General features: G+C 41.3%; 5 protein-coding genes across 7 annotated transcripts; 3 read left to right on the top strand and 2 right to left on the bottom strand.

Moving 5' to 3' along the window:
* Positions 1–1301: 1301 nt before the first annotated feature.
* cdcp2 (CUB domain containing protein 2) lies at positions 1302–4933 on the top strand (the record flags this gene model as incomplete). Its single annotated transcript, XM_080503979.1, has 6 exons — positions 1302–1368; positions 1567–1914; positions 2453–2794; positions 3827–4180; positions 4304–4482; positions 4583–4933. The coding sequence occupies 6 exons, from the start codon at positions 1302–1304 to the stop codon at positions 4886–4888; spliced, it is 1596 nt and encodes a 531-aa protein (XP_080360105.1). The 3' UTR covers positions 4889–4933.
* Positions 4934–4963: 30 nt separating this feature from the next.
* tceanc2 (transcription elongation factor A (SII) N-terminal and central domain containing 2) lies at positions 4964–7874 on the bottom strand. The gene is made up of 4 exons (XM_080503980.1): positions 7571–7874; positions 7335–7476; positions 5419–5612; positions 4964–5316 (listed from the first exon to the last, which is right to left on the bottom strand). The coding sequence occupies exons 1-4, from the start codon at positions 7667–7669 to the stop codon at positions 5128–5130; spliced, it is 624 nt and encodes a 207-aa protein (XP_080360106.1). The 5' UTR covers positions 7670–7874; the 3' UTR covers positions 4964–5127.
* A 659-nt stretch (positions 7875–8533) lies between these two features.
* tmem59 (transmembrane protein 59) lies at positions 8534–11324 on the top strand. Its single transcript, XM_080503162.1, has 8 exons — positions 8534–8726; positions 8906–9011; positions 9194–9288; positions 9369–9521; positions 9622–9688; positions 10108–10231; positions 10360–10477; positions 10647–11324. Exons 1-8 carry the CDS (start codon positions 8571–8573, stop codon positions 10785–10787), a joined length of 960 nt encoding a protein of 319 aa, XP_080359288.1. The 5' UTR covers positions 8534–8570; the 3' UTR covers positions 10788–11324.
* A 1616-nt stretch (positions 11325–12940) lies between these two features.
* On the bottom strand, positions 12941–15078 carry lrrc42 (leucine rich repeat containing 42). Of its 2 annotated transcripts, none has more exons than XM_080503642.1 (7): positions 14432–15078; positions 14212–14265; positions 14003–14121; positions 13839–13924; positions 13653–13766; positions 13483–13567; positions 12941–13405 (listed from the first exon to the last, which is right to left on the bottom strand). In XM_080503642.1, exons 1-7 carry the CDS (start codon positions 14818–14820, stop codon positions 13140–13142), a joined length of 1113 nt encoding a protein of 370 aa, XP_080359768.1. In that variant the 5' UTR covers positions 14821–15078; the 3' UTR covers positions 12941–13139. The 2 variants fall into 2 exon arrangements, with proteins under 2 accessions (XP_080359768.1, XP_080359767.1); XM_080503641.1 differs by having other exon boundaries at positions 14212–14343.
* A 266-nt stretch (positions 15079–15344) lies between these two features.
* Positions 15345–19061, top strand: yipf1 (Yip1 domain family, member 1). 2 transcript variants are annotated; one of them, XM_080503122.1, is made up of 10 exons: positions 15345–15416; positions 15657–15742; positions 15878–16029; positions 16112–16192; positions 16289–16376; positions 16460–16576; positions 16668–16834; positions 17155–17337; positions 17998–18089; positions 18359–19061. In XM_080503122.1, the coding sequence occupies exons 2-9, from the start codon at positions 15709–15711 to the stop codon at positions 18067–18069; spliced, it is 894 nt and encodes a 297-aa protein (XP_080359248.1). In that variant the 5' UTR covers positions 15345–15416; positions 15657–15708; the 3' UTR covers positions 18070–18089; positions 18359–19061. The 2 variants fall into 2 exon arrangements, with proteins under 2 accessions (XP_080359248.1, XP_080359247.1); XM_080503121.1 differs by having other exon boundaries at positions 15353–15424.
* The last annotated feature ends 54 nt before the right edge of the window (positions 19062–19115 follow it).

Consider the following 19115-nt stretch of genomic DNA (forward strand, 5'->3'; position numbering starts at 1 on the left):
AGTTCGAAGCCAGTTTAAACATTCAGGTGAACTGACAGTTGCAGGACTGGATCAATATAGCCCCACTGCTTGTGCATCCACTCATCCAGTAACTTGTTATATTGCTGATAGCTTAGCATTAGAGCTGTACAATGGGGATCATCTTGCTCAATCCACAGTAGCAGAGCCTGGTCTTTAATCGCCTTGTTTAATGAACCCAGATGCGGAACATGCAAACTCTAAACAGGCCCGAAATCAAAAAGGGGTTCACCAGTCTACCTCTATGCTCGCCAATTACTAGAATATATTTGCAATCAAATGTTTCACACAATGTAAAATTAAAAAAATATAACAACTAATACAAGCAGGAACCTTCCCACATAAAATGTTAAATCTAAATGAGCAGGGCTGCAGTATTGTTGCAGAATAATGAGTACAGAACTTTATATCTCAGCTCTGTTTCACAAACTGTGCTTTATGCTACTCCGTATTTATTTGATATGAAAAAGTAGTCGGCATGCAAAGCATATGATTAATTTATCAGGTGTAATATGAGTGACAGCTAAAACTGCACTCAGGCCGCCCACAGCATTACATTCTGCATTATCCTCACATGCAGTGCCCAGAAACTAACAGAAAGCCAGTGTTATCATTCTTTACCTTTTTGTTTTATATAAATATAAATATATTCAGGATCATTAAAATACAAATGCATGCCTAAGCTGCTTTTATGCACAAACAATGTCTACTCTGTGCTCCCTGTTACTTTGTGATATCAACAGTTCTGGGATGTTTCCCTTTCTTAAATCCCTCTAATGAACTCATTTATATTGGTGACAAATGGGATCACCCTTCTCTCTCTGTTTTATTTCCCTCTGTCTCTTTATCTATTTCACCCGCAGTGGCTGCTCAGTGCGTGCGTATTTGTGTGTGTGTGTGTGTGTGTGTGTGTGTGTGTGTGTGTGTGTGTGTGTGTGTGTGTGTGTGTGTGTGTGTGTGTGTGTGTGTGTGTGTGTGTGTGTGTGTGTGTGTGGGTGTGTGTGTGTTTGACCATCATTAAAAATGTATAACATCCCTCCAAACACTGTCCTGACAAGCCACTCATGCTCATTGGATATCGGTCATTAAAATTTAGAGAAGAAGGGCAACGCGTGGACCGAGCTAGGTATTGGGTTCCTCATTCGGCCTGTGGATGAATTTTTCAATGTCCTTTTTTTTTTCACCTCCACAGGCTCTTGCTGTTGACGTCTCAAGGCTGTGCTGCCGTGTGTCTGCTGGTAGTGCAGCTGAGGTGTGACAAAAGCAAGATCAACAATAACAACATGAGTCTCAGGGTGACGATACTGATTTATTTACTACTGCTCGGTGACAAGGCTGATTCCAAAAAGGGTGAGTTGCCATTTGTTATCTTGATGGAACAATGCTTAACTTTCATGGGAGTGCTTTATCTTGCAGGTGTTGTGTGTATATATATATATATATATATATATATATATATATATACACACACAAAAATTGTCAAATAAATATGTAAAGCCTAAAGTACATCTTTTCCCAGATCTAAAAAAATTCTCTCTTGATTATAAGGTGTCAAATGTGGAGGGATCCTCTCTGCTCCCTCTGGTAATATCTCCAGTCCAAACTTCCCGGGCCTTTATCCCTACAACATCGACTGCTCCTGGCTGATCGTGGTGGCGGAAGGCTCGTCCGTCCTCCTCACCTTCCACCACTTTGAGCTGGAGTACCATGCCAGCTGCGCTTACGACTACATCAAAATCTACAACGGCATATCCGAGGACGAGGGGAACCTGCTCGGGACGTTTTGCGGCGACATCTCCCCGCCTCAGTTCACCTCCTCCTGGAATGTCATGTCCATCATCTTCCATTCAGACCGCCATGTGGCCTTCAGCGGCTTCAGCGTTGGCTACAGAAAAGGTAACTTGTTATATTTAATGCAATATGAGAGAAATTGGTTGGCCAGCTGCCGTCTTGAGCTGATTTTCTCTCGCTTCAGGGCAGTACTGCAACTCGTTTCTTTAACTGAGGTTTATGACCTGAAACCCACTCAGACGTTGTATTGAAGCAGGACTGAGAGTCATTCCAGCATATGACTGTGCGCAAGTGACAATAATACCAGCTACTGCATGATGCTGCTTGTCTGCATTTTTTATCACAAAGGATAAGCAAAAGTTAATGAGACATTTCGTCACTGAGCCTCACGACAGCAGTTCTGAATCTGTCAAACACAAGGCCCGTGAGCCAAAACCACCCAGCAACAGGTTCCAATGGTTCCTAGACCACCAAGCAAATTGTCAAAATTTCAAAGAAAATGTTGATTTTTCCAAATTTCTTAAGAGGAGAGGACAGAACACAACATTCAAATCCGAGCTGAGGTATCAGTGATGCTGCCATGAAAGATATCAAACTAGTATTGAATCTGAATCTACGTGTACGGTAATTTTGATCTCTCCAGACATGTGTGGTGGGGTCTTGACGGGCCTGTCCGGTGTAATCTCCAGCCCAGGCTATCCTCAAGAGTACAGCAACAACGCCGACTGCTCCTGGGCCATCCACGTGTCAAACATGAGCGTGGTCACCTTGGTCTTCTTGGACTTCCAGCTGGAAAACAACGATGGGTGCAATTTTGACTATGTGGCCCTATTTGACGGCCCGACAGTCACACACCGACACCTCGGCAAACACTGTGGGACCGACAAACCCCCCAACACAGTCACCACTTCTAACCAGCTTCTGGTTGTCTTCAAGTCCGACTTTAACATTGGAGGACGGGGGTTTAAAGCTTACTATTACTCAGGTAGGAAGGTTTGGTTTGGCTTTTATCGATCCTGTCAAACTGAAAGAAAGTTACATTCAAAGCAGCTCTATTCACTCACAAATTCAGAACAGAAAAACCTTGGAACTGGAGAATTCATTCAGAGTGAAGAGTTAAAGATTTGCAGAACAATACAGAAATGGCGAAAAATAACTCGGTTTTTAGAGGAAATGATTTAGGATTGGGTTTGTGTATTTAAAAATAAAATTAAATCCATCACACCATGCTGCAGGTCTCACAAAAAGATGAAACAAATGCTTGAGACCATCTCAGCATACCACACAGCATGAATGCCATCATCCTTGAGTGAGTTCTCAAAAGCACAATAACGTTCAGTCTGTTCACATTTTAAAAGCCTGTAAAAGGTTTGAAACGAAGGGTGTCAAACATGTGGACCCCAGCCCACAAGATGAAATTCTGATGTGAGAAAATATGACATTAATTGTATTTGACCAACAAGGGCACTCTTTATTCTGGATTAGGCTGAGTCCATTCAGATGATCAGGATCACTACATAGATCTATAATGTGTCTCCATTAAAGACCAGTTGTTCATATTGTGATCAGAAGTGTTTTATGCCTTTGAAGGTGTAAACAGTGCAATAATGACCTTGAAATTCAGATTTCAGGTTTGTCATGTGTTGTAAAATGATTGTTCATTAAATGTGAACTTCTTTATGCACAAAGATATATATATATATATATATATATATATATATATATATATATATATATATATATATATATATATATATATATATATATATATATATATATGCCCATTTGAGATCAAACTACTATGTCTGTGGCCCCTGAAGTAAAATTAGTTAAAAACAAATAGTTCAATGTTTTGAGAGTCCATCATTGTTTTTATTGAGAGTTGCAGGAGAACATCAACACAACTGGTCTCTGTACATCTACATGCGACTTGTTACACAAAGCACTTTGGCTGGAGGAATTGCAACGGCTTGCTCTGTTTCATTCAAGATTAACAAAGTCTGTTCGTCTTCACCAGGTGAATGCCAACAAGTCCTGTCGGCTGTAAGCGGCAACTTCAGCAGCCCACATTTCCCCAACATCTACCCGAACAACATCAACTGCCACTGGAGCATCACTCTGGCTGCCGGGTACCGGATCAAACTCTTCTTCCCGGTGATGGATCTGGAGGATCGCAACAGTCTGTCCGAGGAGTGTGACTACGACTCCGTGGCGGTGTATGACGGGGACAGCGAGGCAGACGCCATGCTTGGCCGATTCTGTGGGCGCGAGCATCCTCCGTCTCTTGTCTCGAGGGGCAACAGGTTGCTGGTGGTTCTCAACACGGACAGAAACGAGGCTCATCGAGGATTCACCGCCTCGTATCTTGGAGGTAATGAACTCGGAACGGCGGGTTCAAGACTTTCTGCTCTTTCTATCGAGTACAAGGTTTGACCTTTCTTTAAAAGAAAAAAAGAGTAAACTTGTCTTTTTTTCCTTCCTCCCTGAATTCAAGTGGTGCCTGTAAATGTTAGCTGCACAAGGTCAGAATTCACTATTCTGATAGCCCAGCAGTCTCTACCGCAGCTGGAGCGTGAAAGCATCTACCTGGGAAACCCATCCTGCGTGGCACAGCTGACGCCCACGGCATATAAAATACTCGCTCAGTTCGTCAACTGCGGAACTGCCAGCCAGGTACGTAGTCTTACTTTCTCATGAAGTGTAATAATGATTCAAGGATTGGATCCTGCTCCGGGTAAAACTGTAACTGATTATCCTTTTTTTGGGGGGGCAGAAACACAGGAACATCACCATGCTTGTGAACAAACTCTACATCGATTTCTCTGACGGGAAGCAACAGAATCTGCAGGAATATAAGGTGCAGTGCGATGCCCTGCGGAAGATCGCATCAGTGTCCATCATCTCTGCCGAGGAGCGTCGTCTGGAGGAGCAGGCCCAGCAGACTGACAACAGCAATAAAGGCGACGTCGGGGAGCGCCAAGCTGAGCCACACGACTTGAGCGATATTGTATTCATCAGCATTTGTGTGCTGGCTGTTATTCTCATGGTGATAGCGATTGTTTGGCTGGTGCTTCTTTAGTGATATATATATACTACATTATACACATATAGGCAGTATAAAAAACTTAATTCAAATTATAAAAAAAAAAAAAGAATAATCATTCAGTGATATTACAAAAGGAATCGTTAAAAACAGACTGAAAATACTGATGTGCCACAAAGTGTCAACGTATTTTTGTACCTTTCTTTTTTTTTTCCTAGAAAAATCATTAAATATTGTCCCTCAAAAGAAATGAAAAAAAAACAAAACGGTTTCAGTCATTTCTTGTATTTGGAAACCAGCTGGTTTACTGTCATTGAGCCGTCTTTCACTTGCGTCCTGATGTCGAGGTTGTGTTTGAAGGCAAAGACCAGCGCTCTGACGGTCCGTCTGTACGAGCTGCTGACCAACCGGGAGCTCCGATGAAACACTTCCCTCTCTATGTTGTCGATGAGACCAGAATCCTCCTGGAGTAAAAGAAAAAGGATATTCACTTTATGAAAAAAAAAGAAAAAAGAAAAACAACAGTGAGCACATGACACTGAACTTCACTTCTCTGCTCTTCTCACCTTGACCTCCAGTGCTTCAGCCATTAGTTTTCTGGCGTTGCTCCTGAGTCCTTCAGATTGTTTGTCTGAGCGCACTTCAATAGCCGGCTTATTGGAATTCTCCTCAATGAATGTCCTCCAGTCGGTGTACACTTTCGCTGCCATCGAGCTCACCTGAGGGTCCAGATGCTTTCGCATTTTGTTGACAGTGTGACCTTAGGAGAGACGAGAGGTTCTCATTACATTACTTGAAGTCATTTGAATATAGTTAGTTTGATGACTAGTCTGGCATTTATGAGATAAATACAGCTTTGATAGCAGTTTGCGCTTGTGAGTTATAATGCTGCCATAACAATGCAGTGCCAGCCCCTGAATGACTATGTGAGTTTGAATTGATTTGCCTCTGCAATGTGCGCTACTGGAAATAACATCAAAACTTTTTATGACTTCACAATGTGCGGTTATAGTTTCCACATCAATAGTGCATTAGTCTACACAGTGATATACAGAGGCGGGAGGGAGGATATGAGCTCGTTTTCTGCAAGAATTGCTCATAAAAGGCATCAAAGTCGCTATAGATCACGTAACGCACTTAAACTGATGCCACACAAACAATTAGAATATCTTCCAATTATCTACATTCATGTCTTTACTGAGCTGCTTCACATTCACAGTGCAAACAGATAAAGTAAGTGAATCCTCGAGAAAAGCTAATGGGGTTCAGGAGTTAACAAATCTGAAGTCCAATCAATGTACTCATTAGATTTGCGCAAAGTGTGCAGATTTTGACAAAGGCTTGAAGTTTTTGTTTGGGGAAACATTGCTCACAAATGGATGATCCTGCACTGTGAGCACTCCCATTAGAAGAAGGCATTGAGCTAAGTTGAGTCTACTGGCGCTATGCCTAATCCTCACTTTAAACAGTGGCGGACATGGCAGGACATGACCGAAGACGATGATTTATTGCAGAACAGCTACAAATACGGAGATGCAACAGCGGAGGAATGACGTCGACTAAAAAAATAAAACACCTTCGTTATTGCTGGGAAGTATGGCAACTGGAGTGTCAGTATAAGTCAATCAAGATATTCTGATACATCAGTAAATTGCTGGAGAATGATTTTTAAAGAAGGAGAAAATCCACAGTTTGGATTGGTTCTGTAAACTAAAGCTTAATTAAATTAAAATGCTGTGGTAAAACCTGAACTATGTGTAGCCACTGGACAAAGGAAGAGTTACAGATGCAGTTTTGGATTTATATATTAATGTCATTTCAAAGAGAAATTCTACTTGTAGAGGGGGAAAAAAACAACCCACGTCCTTTATAATGCTTTGTACAACTTAGCATGGCAGGGTGCAGGAGTCGTTACAGCTAACAAAGTGTGTGTACATGATGCAGACAGCCACATATTCATGCCTCTAACACACATCTGATTCAAAAATTCTGGTGTACAGGTCATTTAGTCCTGTGAATGTTTTTGGTCTGCGGGAGGAAACCAGAGCATCCACACAGGGAGAATATGCAAACTCTGCACTGACAGGCCCCAAAACCCAAATTGTAACTGGAGATACAAAATCATGTATTCCACTAGTGGTAGACTGAGGTCAGAGAAGTGGTTTAGGCTCAGGACATCACAGGTTCAAATCCCACAGCGGACAGATAGAGCAAGACTCCTTGACCCCCATTAGCTATCCTAAGCACCTCAATGTGGCTGCTCACTTAGAAATATGATGGGTCAAAGTGGAAATAAAAGGAATTTCCCTAAAGGGATGAATAAAATATGTTTTCTTTGGTTATCCAAATTCTACAGTTATGCCAACAGCAAGGATGGAGAAACAGTTGTTTTTGCCAGACTAGACTCTGATACAGCTACACAGAAATGAAAGGAAAAAGTTCAAACACAATGTCTTTGCACTCACGGGCTTCTTGTGTTTACCTATTTTTGTGGACTTGAGCACTTCTCTGGATGGGATCTTCTTACTCAGCTCAGTCAGGGCAGTCAGGAGGTTTGCTGGACTTTGCCCTTCCAGTTCCAGCATGGATTTATACCGCATTATGTCCTCAATCACCACCACCCTCTTGATTGATGACACACAGTCATTAAACGTACTGCCAATGTTTACTCATTATGTTCATTCATTTAAAACAAATTTAAAACATGTGGAAGCTCACCCGTAAGGATTCAATCGTAGCTTGTTTGTAAACCTTGTCGTCACTCTTCGGTTTTTGAAGTGTTTCTCCTTTGGGAAGCTTCACTACAAACTTGTCCATCGTCAGATAAAAAGATTGATTCTACTGAATAAAAACAGTTCCCAAAAACTTCACTTCAGCTCGGGTGTAAACACTGCTAGCACCTACAGCTAACAGCTAAAAACAAACCGTGACAAACACCTCCCGCATTTCTAATTCAACTTAATTGAACATTTAGAGCTTAAAGCAAACCATTCTTCCGCCCCTACCATTTAGGAGTCGTTTTGTTCATGGCATTTGTGACGAATCAAGTGTTTAGTGAAGCCAATAGCTGCTCGGGATACAGGTTCGATAGCCTTTCGATGGTTCATATGATGCTGCCTTCAGGTACCGTGGGGGGGAAAATGTAACGTAAAGCTTCTACAATCAAATGAGGGTAAAATATGTGGAAAGAGTGAATGGACAAAAACAACTAAGATATGTATTTATTTATTTATTTATTTATTTGCGTTTGTTTGTTAGTTCGTTTATTTATTTGTTTATTCATGCAGTTTTTTTTTCTCTGAGTAACTAGTCCTGCAGAGTTGGGAGCAGGGACACCAAAGGTTCAGGAATATGTTGCTATGTCTTTTGTGAAGAATTCAGATAACCGTTTTGGAATGAATCTCAAAACACTGTGAGAAAATGTCCCAAATAAAGTGGATGGGAGAGGTTAAGGTAAAGTAGATAGGAAAGGAGAAAGGAGGGACTATTCGGATGTGCCCTTCCTCTTATCAGCGACTTTTTCGTCCCTGGTGACTGTTTCCTTTCTTTTTAACTTGGGTTCATGGCAGTTGACATCTGTGAAGGAATGTTGTGGACGTACCTGAACCTCACATAACAACTGGGACAAATCTCGCGTGAACGTGAAATCCCGCGAGAGCGTCTGAGTTTACAGAGGAGGAAGATCATCGTATTGTTTGTTTCAGCTTCACTAGGTAAAATGGGGACTTTTTCTTCCCTTACGCTCACGTCTGGCTTCTGCCTCTTGCTGGCCGGGACGTTCGCTTCGTCCGATGTCTTCGACAGCGTCCTGGGAAACACGGCGTCTTGCCACAAGTCTTGCGAGATGACATACAGTCTGCACACATATCCGCGGGTGAGTAGTTTTAATCTGCGGACGTTAGCTTGTTTTATTTCAGAAGTAGTTTTTTTTATTTATATTTGCCACACATTATCATATTTAAATTAGGACTCTTTGATGAAGTCATATTGTGTTTTAAAGTGCGTATTTATTGTCGTGGAGACATTCAAGTGGTCGTGTGTTTTGATCTGCAGGAGGGGGAACTGTACGCCTGTCAGAGAGGCTGTCGTCTCTTCTCCATTTGTCAGTTTGTTCGTGAGAGCACAGCTCTGAATGACACCAAATCCGAGTGTGAATCAAGTAAGATACCCCTCTCCTATGCGTTTTGTGACCTATTTAATTCAGCAGGGGGAAGATTGTCATCACGTAACAACCTGCCATATAGCCCCTAAACAACCTCCACTGTGCAAATCCACTCAACCCTGTGACTCCCCATTTTGGCTTTCTCTGGGCTGTAATTTACCATTTATAAACCCCTGCAGCCTGCCACGAAGCCTACACCCAGTCTGAGGAACAGTATGCATGCAACCTTGGCTGCCAGAACCAGCTGCCCTTTGCAGAAAAGAGGCATGAGCAGGTATGCATCAAACCCCTGTGGAATGGTTTACATTTTACATGCCCAAGGGCCAACGTTTAAAGTTTGTTCCATGCTTCCAGCTGGAGGCCATGGTGCCCAGGATCCACCTCCTCTACCCTCTTACTCTGGTCCGAGGCTTCTGGGACGACATGATGAACCAGGCCCAAAGCTTAATCACGTCCACGTGGACCTTCTACCTTCAGGTGGATGACGGCAAAGTTGTCGTCTTCCAGGTGTGATTTGTTCAAACGTCTGCTTTTATTCATTACTGTTCGGAGAAGTCATCATATAGAACTCAATTTCTGTTTGTTTGTTTGTTTGTTTGTTTAACAGTCTGAACCACAACTCAAGTTTTTCTCCCAGTTTGAGATGGAAAAATATGAGGATCCACAGGGGAACTGTAAGTTGGACTGAAAAGTCTCATATTAATTTTTGATGTTTCATCATCAATTGTGTATGTCGAGTGGTGACATAAAGCAGCAGTGTCAGTCGCATTCTAGTTCAGAGGCCACATTCAGCCCAATACAATAGTGCCATAATAACCTTTTCATTTGAAACTTAAAAGTCTAACTTGATGCATTGTCATGCTGTCATTAAAGTTTTGACATGGAGAAGTGCCCTCGTATAACTTCTCCGAAGTGCAAACACTACTTTTTCCTGTCTGGCGATGAATGTTTGGGTAGGAATGAGGTCTGGATTGTTTTGTATCTTTTAGGAAGGCAAAGAGTTCAAATACAATCGGGTCACAATTCAGTTATGGAAAGGAACAAATGACACTTTTGTTCCTGTTGTAATCCCTGATTTTGGTTCTTTATGAAGTTCCAGCTCTGAACAGTCCAGTCTACAAGGAATACCACCGCTCGTTTATCCAGGAGAGGGACAGAGACATGGTCGGAGCCCGTGGCTACGACGACGAATACACCTTCTTCGGCTGTCTCTCCAGGTTCGTTGGTCGCCGAATAATTTTCATGTCCGTCGTACATGACTTTCAGCTGCATAGCTCATGAAGGCTCCAATGGTCTCGTCCTCACGGATCTCCCATCGGTCTGACATTTTTACTTTTCGTTCCAGGAACCCCTGGCTGACCGGGTGGATCCTCACCACCACGCTGGTCCTGTCTGTGCTGGTTCTGATCTGGATCTGCTGCGCCACTCTGGCCACTGCTGTGGACCAGTATGTACCTGCAGAGGTATGTTGGCTGAGTTGAATCATCTAGGATTTGTGGGTCTTGCTTTATTGTTCATAGACCTCGAGAATGACTGGAACAAATAGATCTCAACAACTACAGGCTAGCAAACTACAATATCTTATCAAAATGTTTTTCGCAAGAATATTTATGTTTTCCCTTTTTCTTTTAGAAATTGAGCATCTACGGTGACAGCGACTGCATGAAAGAAGAGAAACTGAGTCTTGACACCCCGTCCTCACTGGTTATCCTCTGCTCTAAAGCACCAGATGAAGAGGCTGGACCGCTCCCTGCCAAAGTCAACCTGGGGTAGTCTGACATGTAGACTGTAAAGCTGTAGCACAGAAAAGGGTTTCTACCTTTTATGTAATCAAAAAAAAAAATGTTTTTCCTCCTCCTTCTTCACCCTCTGAAAATTGATGCAGCGCTTTGTGGTCTTAACAGGAGTAACTACTTGCAATACAATTTGTACTGTCTGATGTTTCAAAGTAGGAGTTATGGGACCTTTTTATCTGTATATTGGTAATAATTCAGCCATTGGATAGCAGTAATGATTTTGGATTTTTTTTTTTTTGCTTTGTGTGCATTAGCTTCCAGTTGGTGTGTTTCTCATGTTGAATGAATGTGTTAAATGAAGTGGTCCGAGTTTCACCTACACTCGAGTTTCCGGTGATTCGTCCTGGTTTTTGCAGACTCACCTCATTTTGTTATCATATTTCTACTTGCAGCGATATCTTGATACTGAATTTTAAAGTGCTGCTTTCAATTCAAATCGACAGCAAAGGTACATGTAGGGAGTGGATCTTGCTTCTGTTATATGCTGTTTTAATGACTTAATTAAATAAAAATGGAAAGAAAAAAAACCTTGAGTCATGATTATTTTACGGAATTTTAAACCAGTAATTAAACACTTTGTCAACTGGAGAAAAATTGTGTTATGTTTCAAGACCGACTATAAATCTTGCAAATACTAGAAGCTTTTCAGTCACATCATGGCACTGACAAAAAAAATAACATCAAATGTTCCAGACATGTACAAGGATGTGCGAGAACCTAAACAAATAGGCAAATCATATGATCTACTGTAGTGACTCCCGAAGGGAGCAGACAAAACACAGAAGCTATTTTTAATTGGAAGGACTAATCTCAGCCTGCATCTACTGTCATTCAGAAACATGTGAAATGAACCCGGCAAATTGGGATTCTTTGTTCAAATGTTATAATTAACGCAAGACCAATGATTCTGGAAGCTGTTTCACAGGCTGCATGTGTGGAGGAGAGCTACTTGTTTCCCATGTTGCAGCAAGCACAGTGTTTCCTTTCAGTTCGCTTGATTTCACCTTTTTCTCCACTTCATTGTGCTTCAACTGTTCCTGGAAGACTGCAGCGAGTGGTAATAGCTTCCTGTGTGCTTTATCACTGTTGGCTGCTGTAATGAGGTTGAGTTGCTCAACCGTACATTAAACAGGTCTCATGCTGGAATGTGAAAAACAAACAAAACGTTTGGCTGTGAAAATCCTTCCAACTCCTTCATCAAGCAAATGAAAGAGACACGTGAACCATATTTAAGTAATTCAATATTTAAATAAACAGCTGTCTTGGAAGTTTTTTTTTTTTTTTTTAATGTTTTGTGGATTTGATAGAGGTGTGTAAACTCCCACAATGTGCCCTTAGATATGTTACTTGGAAGTCTTCAGTTGTGGAGTAAGGAGGAGCAGACCTCTGTAGCCTGCTCATCCTCCATGTGCTTGCTTCTATTGACTTAAAACCAGGATCAGTCGGCAGCGGAACTGTGGATAATTGCTATCCGTGGCTTTTTGGTGAAGAAACATAAACAGATGCTTTAGCAACTCACGCAAATCACCAAGAGGCAGTAAGCAATGAAGCAATAAAATATGAATTACATTTGTATAGAATCTAGCATGTTGTCCTCTGTGTGGAGTTGGCACGTTCTGCCTGTGCATGGGTTAATTAGCAGTCCAAAATCGTGTGTTTGAGGCTAATTGGTGGTTTTAATGCCCGTGTGTGTGGCTGCATTTTTGTAAATGCAAAATGAAAACAAATTTAAAAACATTCAAGATGTTTGATTAAAACAACAAAAAGTTTGGAACATTACTATTCAACCATGTTCCATGTCGCTCCATCTTGTTTTGAATAGCTGGACAGACAATCTTTAAGTCCCCAATCAAACTTGTGTAATGTTTGTGGAGTAACTGGAGGAAACCCACACATGAACATGAAGAACTCCACCAACCGAGCCTGAGCCGCATGGGTTTTCTCTGGGTACGCCGACTTTCTCCCGCAGTGAAAAACACCATGTATTTAATGCTTATTGATGACTCTAAAAAGCCTGCAGACATAAATATGTCTCTGTGTGACTGAGTTTTCCTTGCGACGTAGCCAAGACTCGGAGTTAAATACAGCTCTCGAAGATGGCAGGATGGATTTGCAAAGTTCAAAATGACGAGCAAGAAATACAAAACTTTATTAATAAAAATTAATCACACAAATCATAAGTATAGGGAATGGGAAACTTTTGCATTCCACAGGGTGACAGACCTTTAAATGATCACTGTGCGCTGAGGAGAAACCTAACCTTAACCTCAACCCTCACCTCACTTATTCTGCTCTTTTGTTGTCGCGGAATCCCGCATTGGTGCATTCTTCAATAGCTGTTCAAAAAGTCAATGTCCTCAGCCGTGAGGGGAGGTGAGGTCGAGTGTTTCTGAGGTCTCTGATGTGTGCTCTCCTGTAAGTGACGCTTTCTCTTGTTGATGTTGGGTGCAGCACTGGGAACACAGCGATCTGTCGTAGTAGGCGTCGCTCTCACGTCATCGGGCTTGTAGAAATGCAGCTTCTTCGTCTCATTGGCATTCTCGCAAACAAGGGGTGCTGCCTTAAGTACTTCTCTGACAAATTTCTGCCTTCCAACTAGAAAAAAAACCACATTAAAGCATTGAATTATATTTTGCAAAAAAGCAATGCTCAAGAGACTCAATTAAGCTTACAGAAGCGAAGTGCTGACGCTCTCGACTCCTCAATTTTCTTTTGTTTTGGCATTTGAGAGCCGTTGGTTTCCCACTGATTCACAACCTGAACAATGGTGACGTATTAGTTTGTGACACCTCGTTTGTCAAAGTAAATAACCTGACCTAGATAAACCCTGGAAAATATTTACCTGCTCAGCCCAGCCCTCGGTTTTGCATACCGAATGATCAAAAGAGTCGAGTGGTGTCTCGGAGTGAATCATGCCCAGCTCGTTCCAAATAGTTCTTTTCAATCCTGTGCCAATCTGGAGGAGTAGAAAACATCATGATCACAATGACGTACAGACAAACATTACAAACTCACTTTACGGTCTTACCTTCAGATTAGTACCAGATACATCGAGCTTGACGAGTTTTGGGATACATTTGAGGTATCCGAGAGCTTTTTCTGAGATAGGGTTGTCTGTGTAATGAGAATGATTATTATTTTTAAAAAATAACATTTTAAGTATGATGGCACATTTAAATTGTGGTAACTAACAAGAAATATCCAGCAGTTGAAGACAGTCCAGGCCCTTGTGCATCATCCGGATGGGCGCGGTCAATCTTTGCAGGCCAGCATCTGACAGACTGTTTCCACCAATGAAGAGTTGAATCAGGCTATTAAAGAAGGCAAACCCTGGAGTTACTACTAACATATTTTCTTAAATCTCTTCTAATCACCATCGAGGTTGAGATGCACCACATTACCTTGCCAGTGAACTGGATGTGAGATGCTGGAAGAGCTCGTGATTGTCACCAAGTCTGCAGCCAAACAAATCAAGAGTTGTCAAACTCTGGAAAGTTTTTATTTCATCTATCCTCTCATGCAAAAGTGGGAACCTGCAGAAATGAAAAAGGAACAAAAAACAAAAGGCTGTTAAGGGCGAAAGATCTTGGCAGGCACAGGAGCAGAGTATTACCAACCTACCTATTCCGTAGACAGAGTGATCCAAGCACCATTTCCCCATATGCCTCAGTGAACAGCTGCAGGGCCTTTGCAGAGATGTCTGGCTTTAAAAACACACGTTTCTCCTCCACTGCTACAAAAAGCCTGTCTCCTATTTGTTCAGGGAAACCAATCAAAGAGTCCACGTGATGGATGTTGTCAGCTACGAACAGCAGAGTGATGTCGAAGAGAGATTTGGTGGTGTATCTGAGACTTCCCTCCTCGTTGTATGTAAATATGAAATGTTCTTTCTTCAACACAAACGGATTGGTCCTCCTGCAAGATGACACTTGTTTTGGCTGAGCCAAGACAATTCCATTGACGCGGCGAAGGTTGCCCTTTTCCCGGACATAGATTGTGCTGCTGTCCATAGTTCACCCTGTAAAGTGGTCCAAACACCAAAAACAACAACCTGAAATCCAGATGGACATTTAAGCCATGGCCACTGAAGGAGCCTACAGGCTAACTAACGAATGACACTGTCGACTGTCAAAATCGCTCCAAAAAACACATTTTCCAGACGACGTCAATCTAATGCATCATTCCCCATTTTTCTTCAACGTATTCCACACTTTAGGTATGTTATTTTGCCAATGGTGTGTTTCAAGTATTTTAAACTGCCGAAGCTATTTTGTAGCAACAGGAAGTTACCCGGGTTACTTTGTAACTTCAAAATAAAGGATTCTCAAAACATATGCTGTTTTGAGAACACACGGCAACACATCTAATTGGCGTCCTTAATTGCGCTTTGATTCTAGTTTTTATTACAATATTTATATTCAAACAATTTATACGTATAACCAGTACTCTATATGAAGGTAATTGACGTTTGTGAATCAGAAAGGGAATTTTTTAAAGATTATTTTGAAAGCGATTGTCGACAGGAAAACGTCGTGTTTATTCTGTTGTTTCCGGTTTTGCGTCGTTCAGAATCGAAAGTTTGGATGTTTTTTTAAAGAGAAAACTGGTAAAAATGTAAGATTAAATGTAACAGTTACAGCTTTTTTTTTTTTACTTCATTCAAGGCGTTAAATGATGTCGTTGCCATTTTGTGATTCTTGCTATTTGAGAGGTTTTATGATGAGCTGTCAACTTGATAGCTAACTTAGCTAAATCCAATCTGTGTGTTTTCACTTATTCACCACAATCTAGGACATGTTTAAATAATCTATCATATTTTAAAGAGGGTGTTTTTTGTCTTTCACAGCTCCATGAGACTAACATAAACGGATTCGTTTTTATTGAGTGAATCCACATCGATGGCGTCAACACAGGATCCATTTGAATTTCGAGGTCAGTCTCTTCTGCAGGCTGCCACAACCCAATCCTAACCCTGGCCTCGGACCCTTAACCCATCAGGGAACTCAATTGGAAGAGCAAGGCAATAATCAAACAAATTTAATATGTTCTTCCTCTTCATTTAATTAGAATTTGACGAAGCTGGAAGCTTGTTGGAAAGCAACAGAGATGCAGTCACCATTAGCATTAATGACGAAGTTCTGAAGCCTCAGAAGGAAAAACCTGCCGGAGGTTTCGGAGGAGACGATGAGGATCCACCAAGTGCAGACGACAAGGAAGAGGTCAGGCCAGTTATCAGAACCTCTTCCTGTTGTTTTTGTCAGCATCAAATATGTACTGATGGATTTTTATTCTTGTTTACAGCTTCTCTCCGGGCAAACAAAAAATGCTCCTTTCTGGACATTTGAGTATTACCAAAAGTTTTTTGACATTGAGACCCACAATGTAAGACATTTTCACTCTTGTTCAATACAATTTAATACAGAAACAAACCGCTTTGATTGAATTACTGATGTCATATTTACCTACATCTCTTTTTAGGTGAAGGAACGGATTATCGGATCGGTGTTGCCATGGCCTGGAAAGAACTTCATTCACGTCTACCTTCGTAGAAATCCTGACCTTTATGGTTTGAACTTTTTCGTATTTTTTGAAAAGAAACTGAATCGGCAAACAAAGTAAAATTGTTATTCTCAATTTTTGCACACACAGGTCCGTTCTGGATTTGCACTACTCTTGTGTTTGCTGTCGCAATAAGTGGAAACATCTCCAAGTTTTTATCGAACTTAGGCAAACCGGACTACAAGTACACTCCAGAGTTTCAAAAAGGTAAGAACTATGACACTTTGATCATTCTTTAAACCAAATGTGAATTGGAAAGTTGAATTCTGACTGGTCTTTTGTCTTTGTGGTACTGCAGTGACGATCGCTGCCACTGCCATCTTCACCTACGCGTGGCTGGTGCCTCTCGCACTTTGGGGTTTGCTGGTGTGGAGAAACAACAAGATCATGAGCTTGGTGACTTATTCCTTCATGGAGATCATCTGCGTTTATGGATATTCCCTTTCGGTTTACATCCCTGCAGTGGTAAGCTTTTTTTGGGGGGAGGGGGTTATTCCAGATGTGCATTACAGCTTCAAATATTAATAAAATCCCACAATGTCATAGAACAGAAACAGTAGCAAGTTCTAGTTTCCCACCAATCCATAACCGATTTATGTGTTCACATATGGAATTGGTCTATATGTAACTGCTTTTTTATTAATTTTTTGGTTTACTTTGTGTTTTTTGAACCATAAGGCACAAAAATGTCCTCATGCTGAAAAATATATTTATTTACAGTACCTGCCAAAAGTGTTTCGGATTCTGATTATACAGTGAAAAGTTTCCCCCGTTTCTTGCGTCAGGTTCTGTGGATCTTTCCCTATGAGTGGTTGAGGTGGTCTTCCATCCTGGTGGCGCTCTGCCTCTCCGGCTCCGTTCTGATGATCACGTTCTGGCCCGCGGTCCGAGATGACCATCCCAAAGTCATGATCGCCATCTTGTTCGGCATCGAGCTCCTCAACATCCTGCTCGCCGTCGGCTGTAAGGTAACTGTGCCACTGCCCGCTGTGACGTTTCACGCAACTTAATTACCAATCTGAGAGAAGTGGAACATAAATCTGTGTGCCGAGGGAAAAGGATACGACATTCATTAACCCGCTACATCTACGTTAATCCACTTCGTTCGGGCTGCCCGTCCAACGCGGTGTCAATAATGATGGACTCGCTCTCATTTGCACTGAGTGATCTCAGCATTGCCAAACTCTCACCTATCTTGTATATGCCAATCACTGACCACGTTATATTACATCAACATTTTTGTGCGTCTCTCCTTCTGTGTTTATGGGAAACTAACACACGAGAGAGTATCAAGTTAACATCCCACCTCCACCTGAGGAAACTATGAAACCAGTGTGAGGTCAGGCTCTTGGTACACATCTCAATGTGAATACTCTCAGTTCGACGTATCATGTGTCGCGTCACATTCATGTAATTAGTCTGCAAAGAAAAGCTCTGTCTGACATGTGATGAAGACTGATGGATCGCAGGAATACTATAATCTCTAAACATTTTCTGCACGCTTACTCCCAGACGGTCAAGCCTTAGTTCGTGATTGATAGTTTTTCCGAACATTTCCCTGCACTGTCATTTTTGTTGCAGCTTCTTTTACTTCTTTACTGTTCTTTACTGTTTATTTGTGTTTTCAGACCTACTTCTTTAGCAAACCGGAAGCCCTTCCACCTGTGGTGAAGGCGACGAACGCTAGCGCTCCAACATGAACGCCTCGTATTGTCTGAAGGTAAACAACAGTGACACGAAAGGTTTTTAAGCCACAAATCTGTTGTACTAATAAAACAAAACACGTTACTACTGAGTCTCCTCTTATATTTGCTCTGAAACGTGTGAAGCTGCAGGTCATTGCTAACCTATTTTAGCTCCTCTTGCTGAAACGTCTGTCATTTTGACCCACTAAAGTGAAACATTCGACACCGGACTTCCTGAACATGATTTCATTTCACAAGTATTCGCCTTCTTTTTTTCTTTTTCTTTTTTACTTCTAAATTGCAGGTTCTCCTGTTGCCTTATTAGCGGGAATTGGATTTCCGCGCAGGTGAAGTCACAGGGCATCTTGATTTCACCACACTTGGAGATTCTGGCTTCACACATTTAAACCTTGCGTGTATTGGTGATTCAGCTGCGTGACCTCTGAAAAGGAACACTGGTACCGAGTATGTTATTTCTAATGGGATGGGTTCTGAGCTTCCTTGAAGATAAATGGTGTCTGGTGTTACAAAGTGCACAGTATCTCTCTCAGTATGGCAGTTTAAACTTTAGAGCTCTGATGTTAAAATATTTACATAAGCAGTTTGTGCATTAATGGGAGCGGCATCAATGGCATTTTGTTTAATGCATTTTTTATATCTGTATAATTGGATCAGCCTCGTTTAGAAATTAGATATATAATTCACTTGTTCAGTGCCCTCAAGTAATGCCAAAGGCCTCCCCTACATTTTTAAACGATTATGTAAATATTTTTGTATTTTTTTTTTTTTAATGATAATGTACATTTGATAAAAATTTATTGAAATTACAATTCTTTTCTTGGTGAAAGTGTTTCTTTGAAGTTTATTGTGGGATTGGTTCATGAAGTAATTCCTTTATCATTACTGAATTTATTTTTTATTGTTGAGATAAAGCTACAGTTCATACATTTACAGTGACAAATCAATTTAGGCTCATCAGTCGTTTTCACGTTGTAAGCAAAGAATAAATAAATGGTTCAACAATACATTTTTGGATGTATGCTGTTTCTTTCTGTATGTTC

The sequence above is a fragment of the Blennius ocellaris genome (genome assembly GCF_963422515.1).
Source record: "Blennius ocellaris genome assembly, chromosome: 10".
Lineage (NCBI taxonomy): Eukaryota > Metazoa > Chordata > Actinopteri > Blenniiformes > Blenniidae > Blennius > Blennius ocellaris.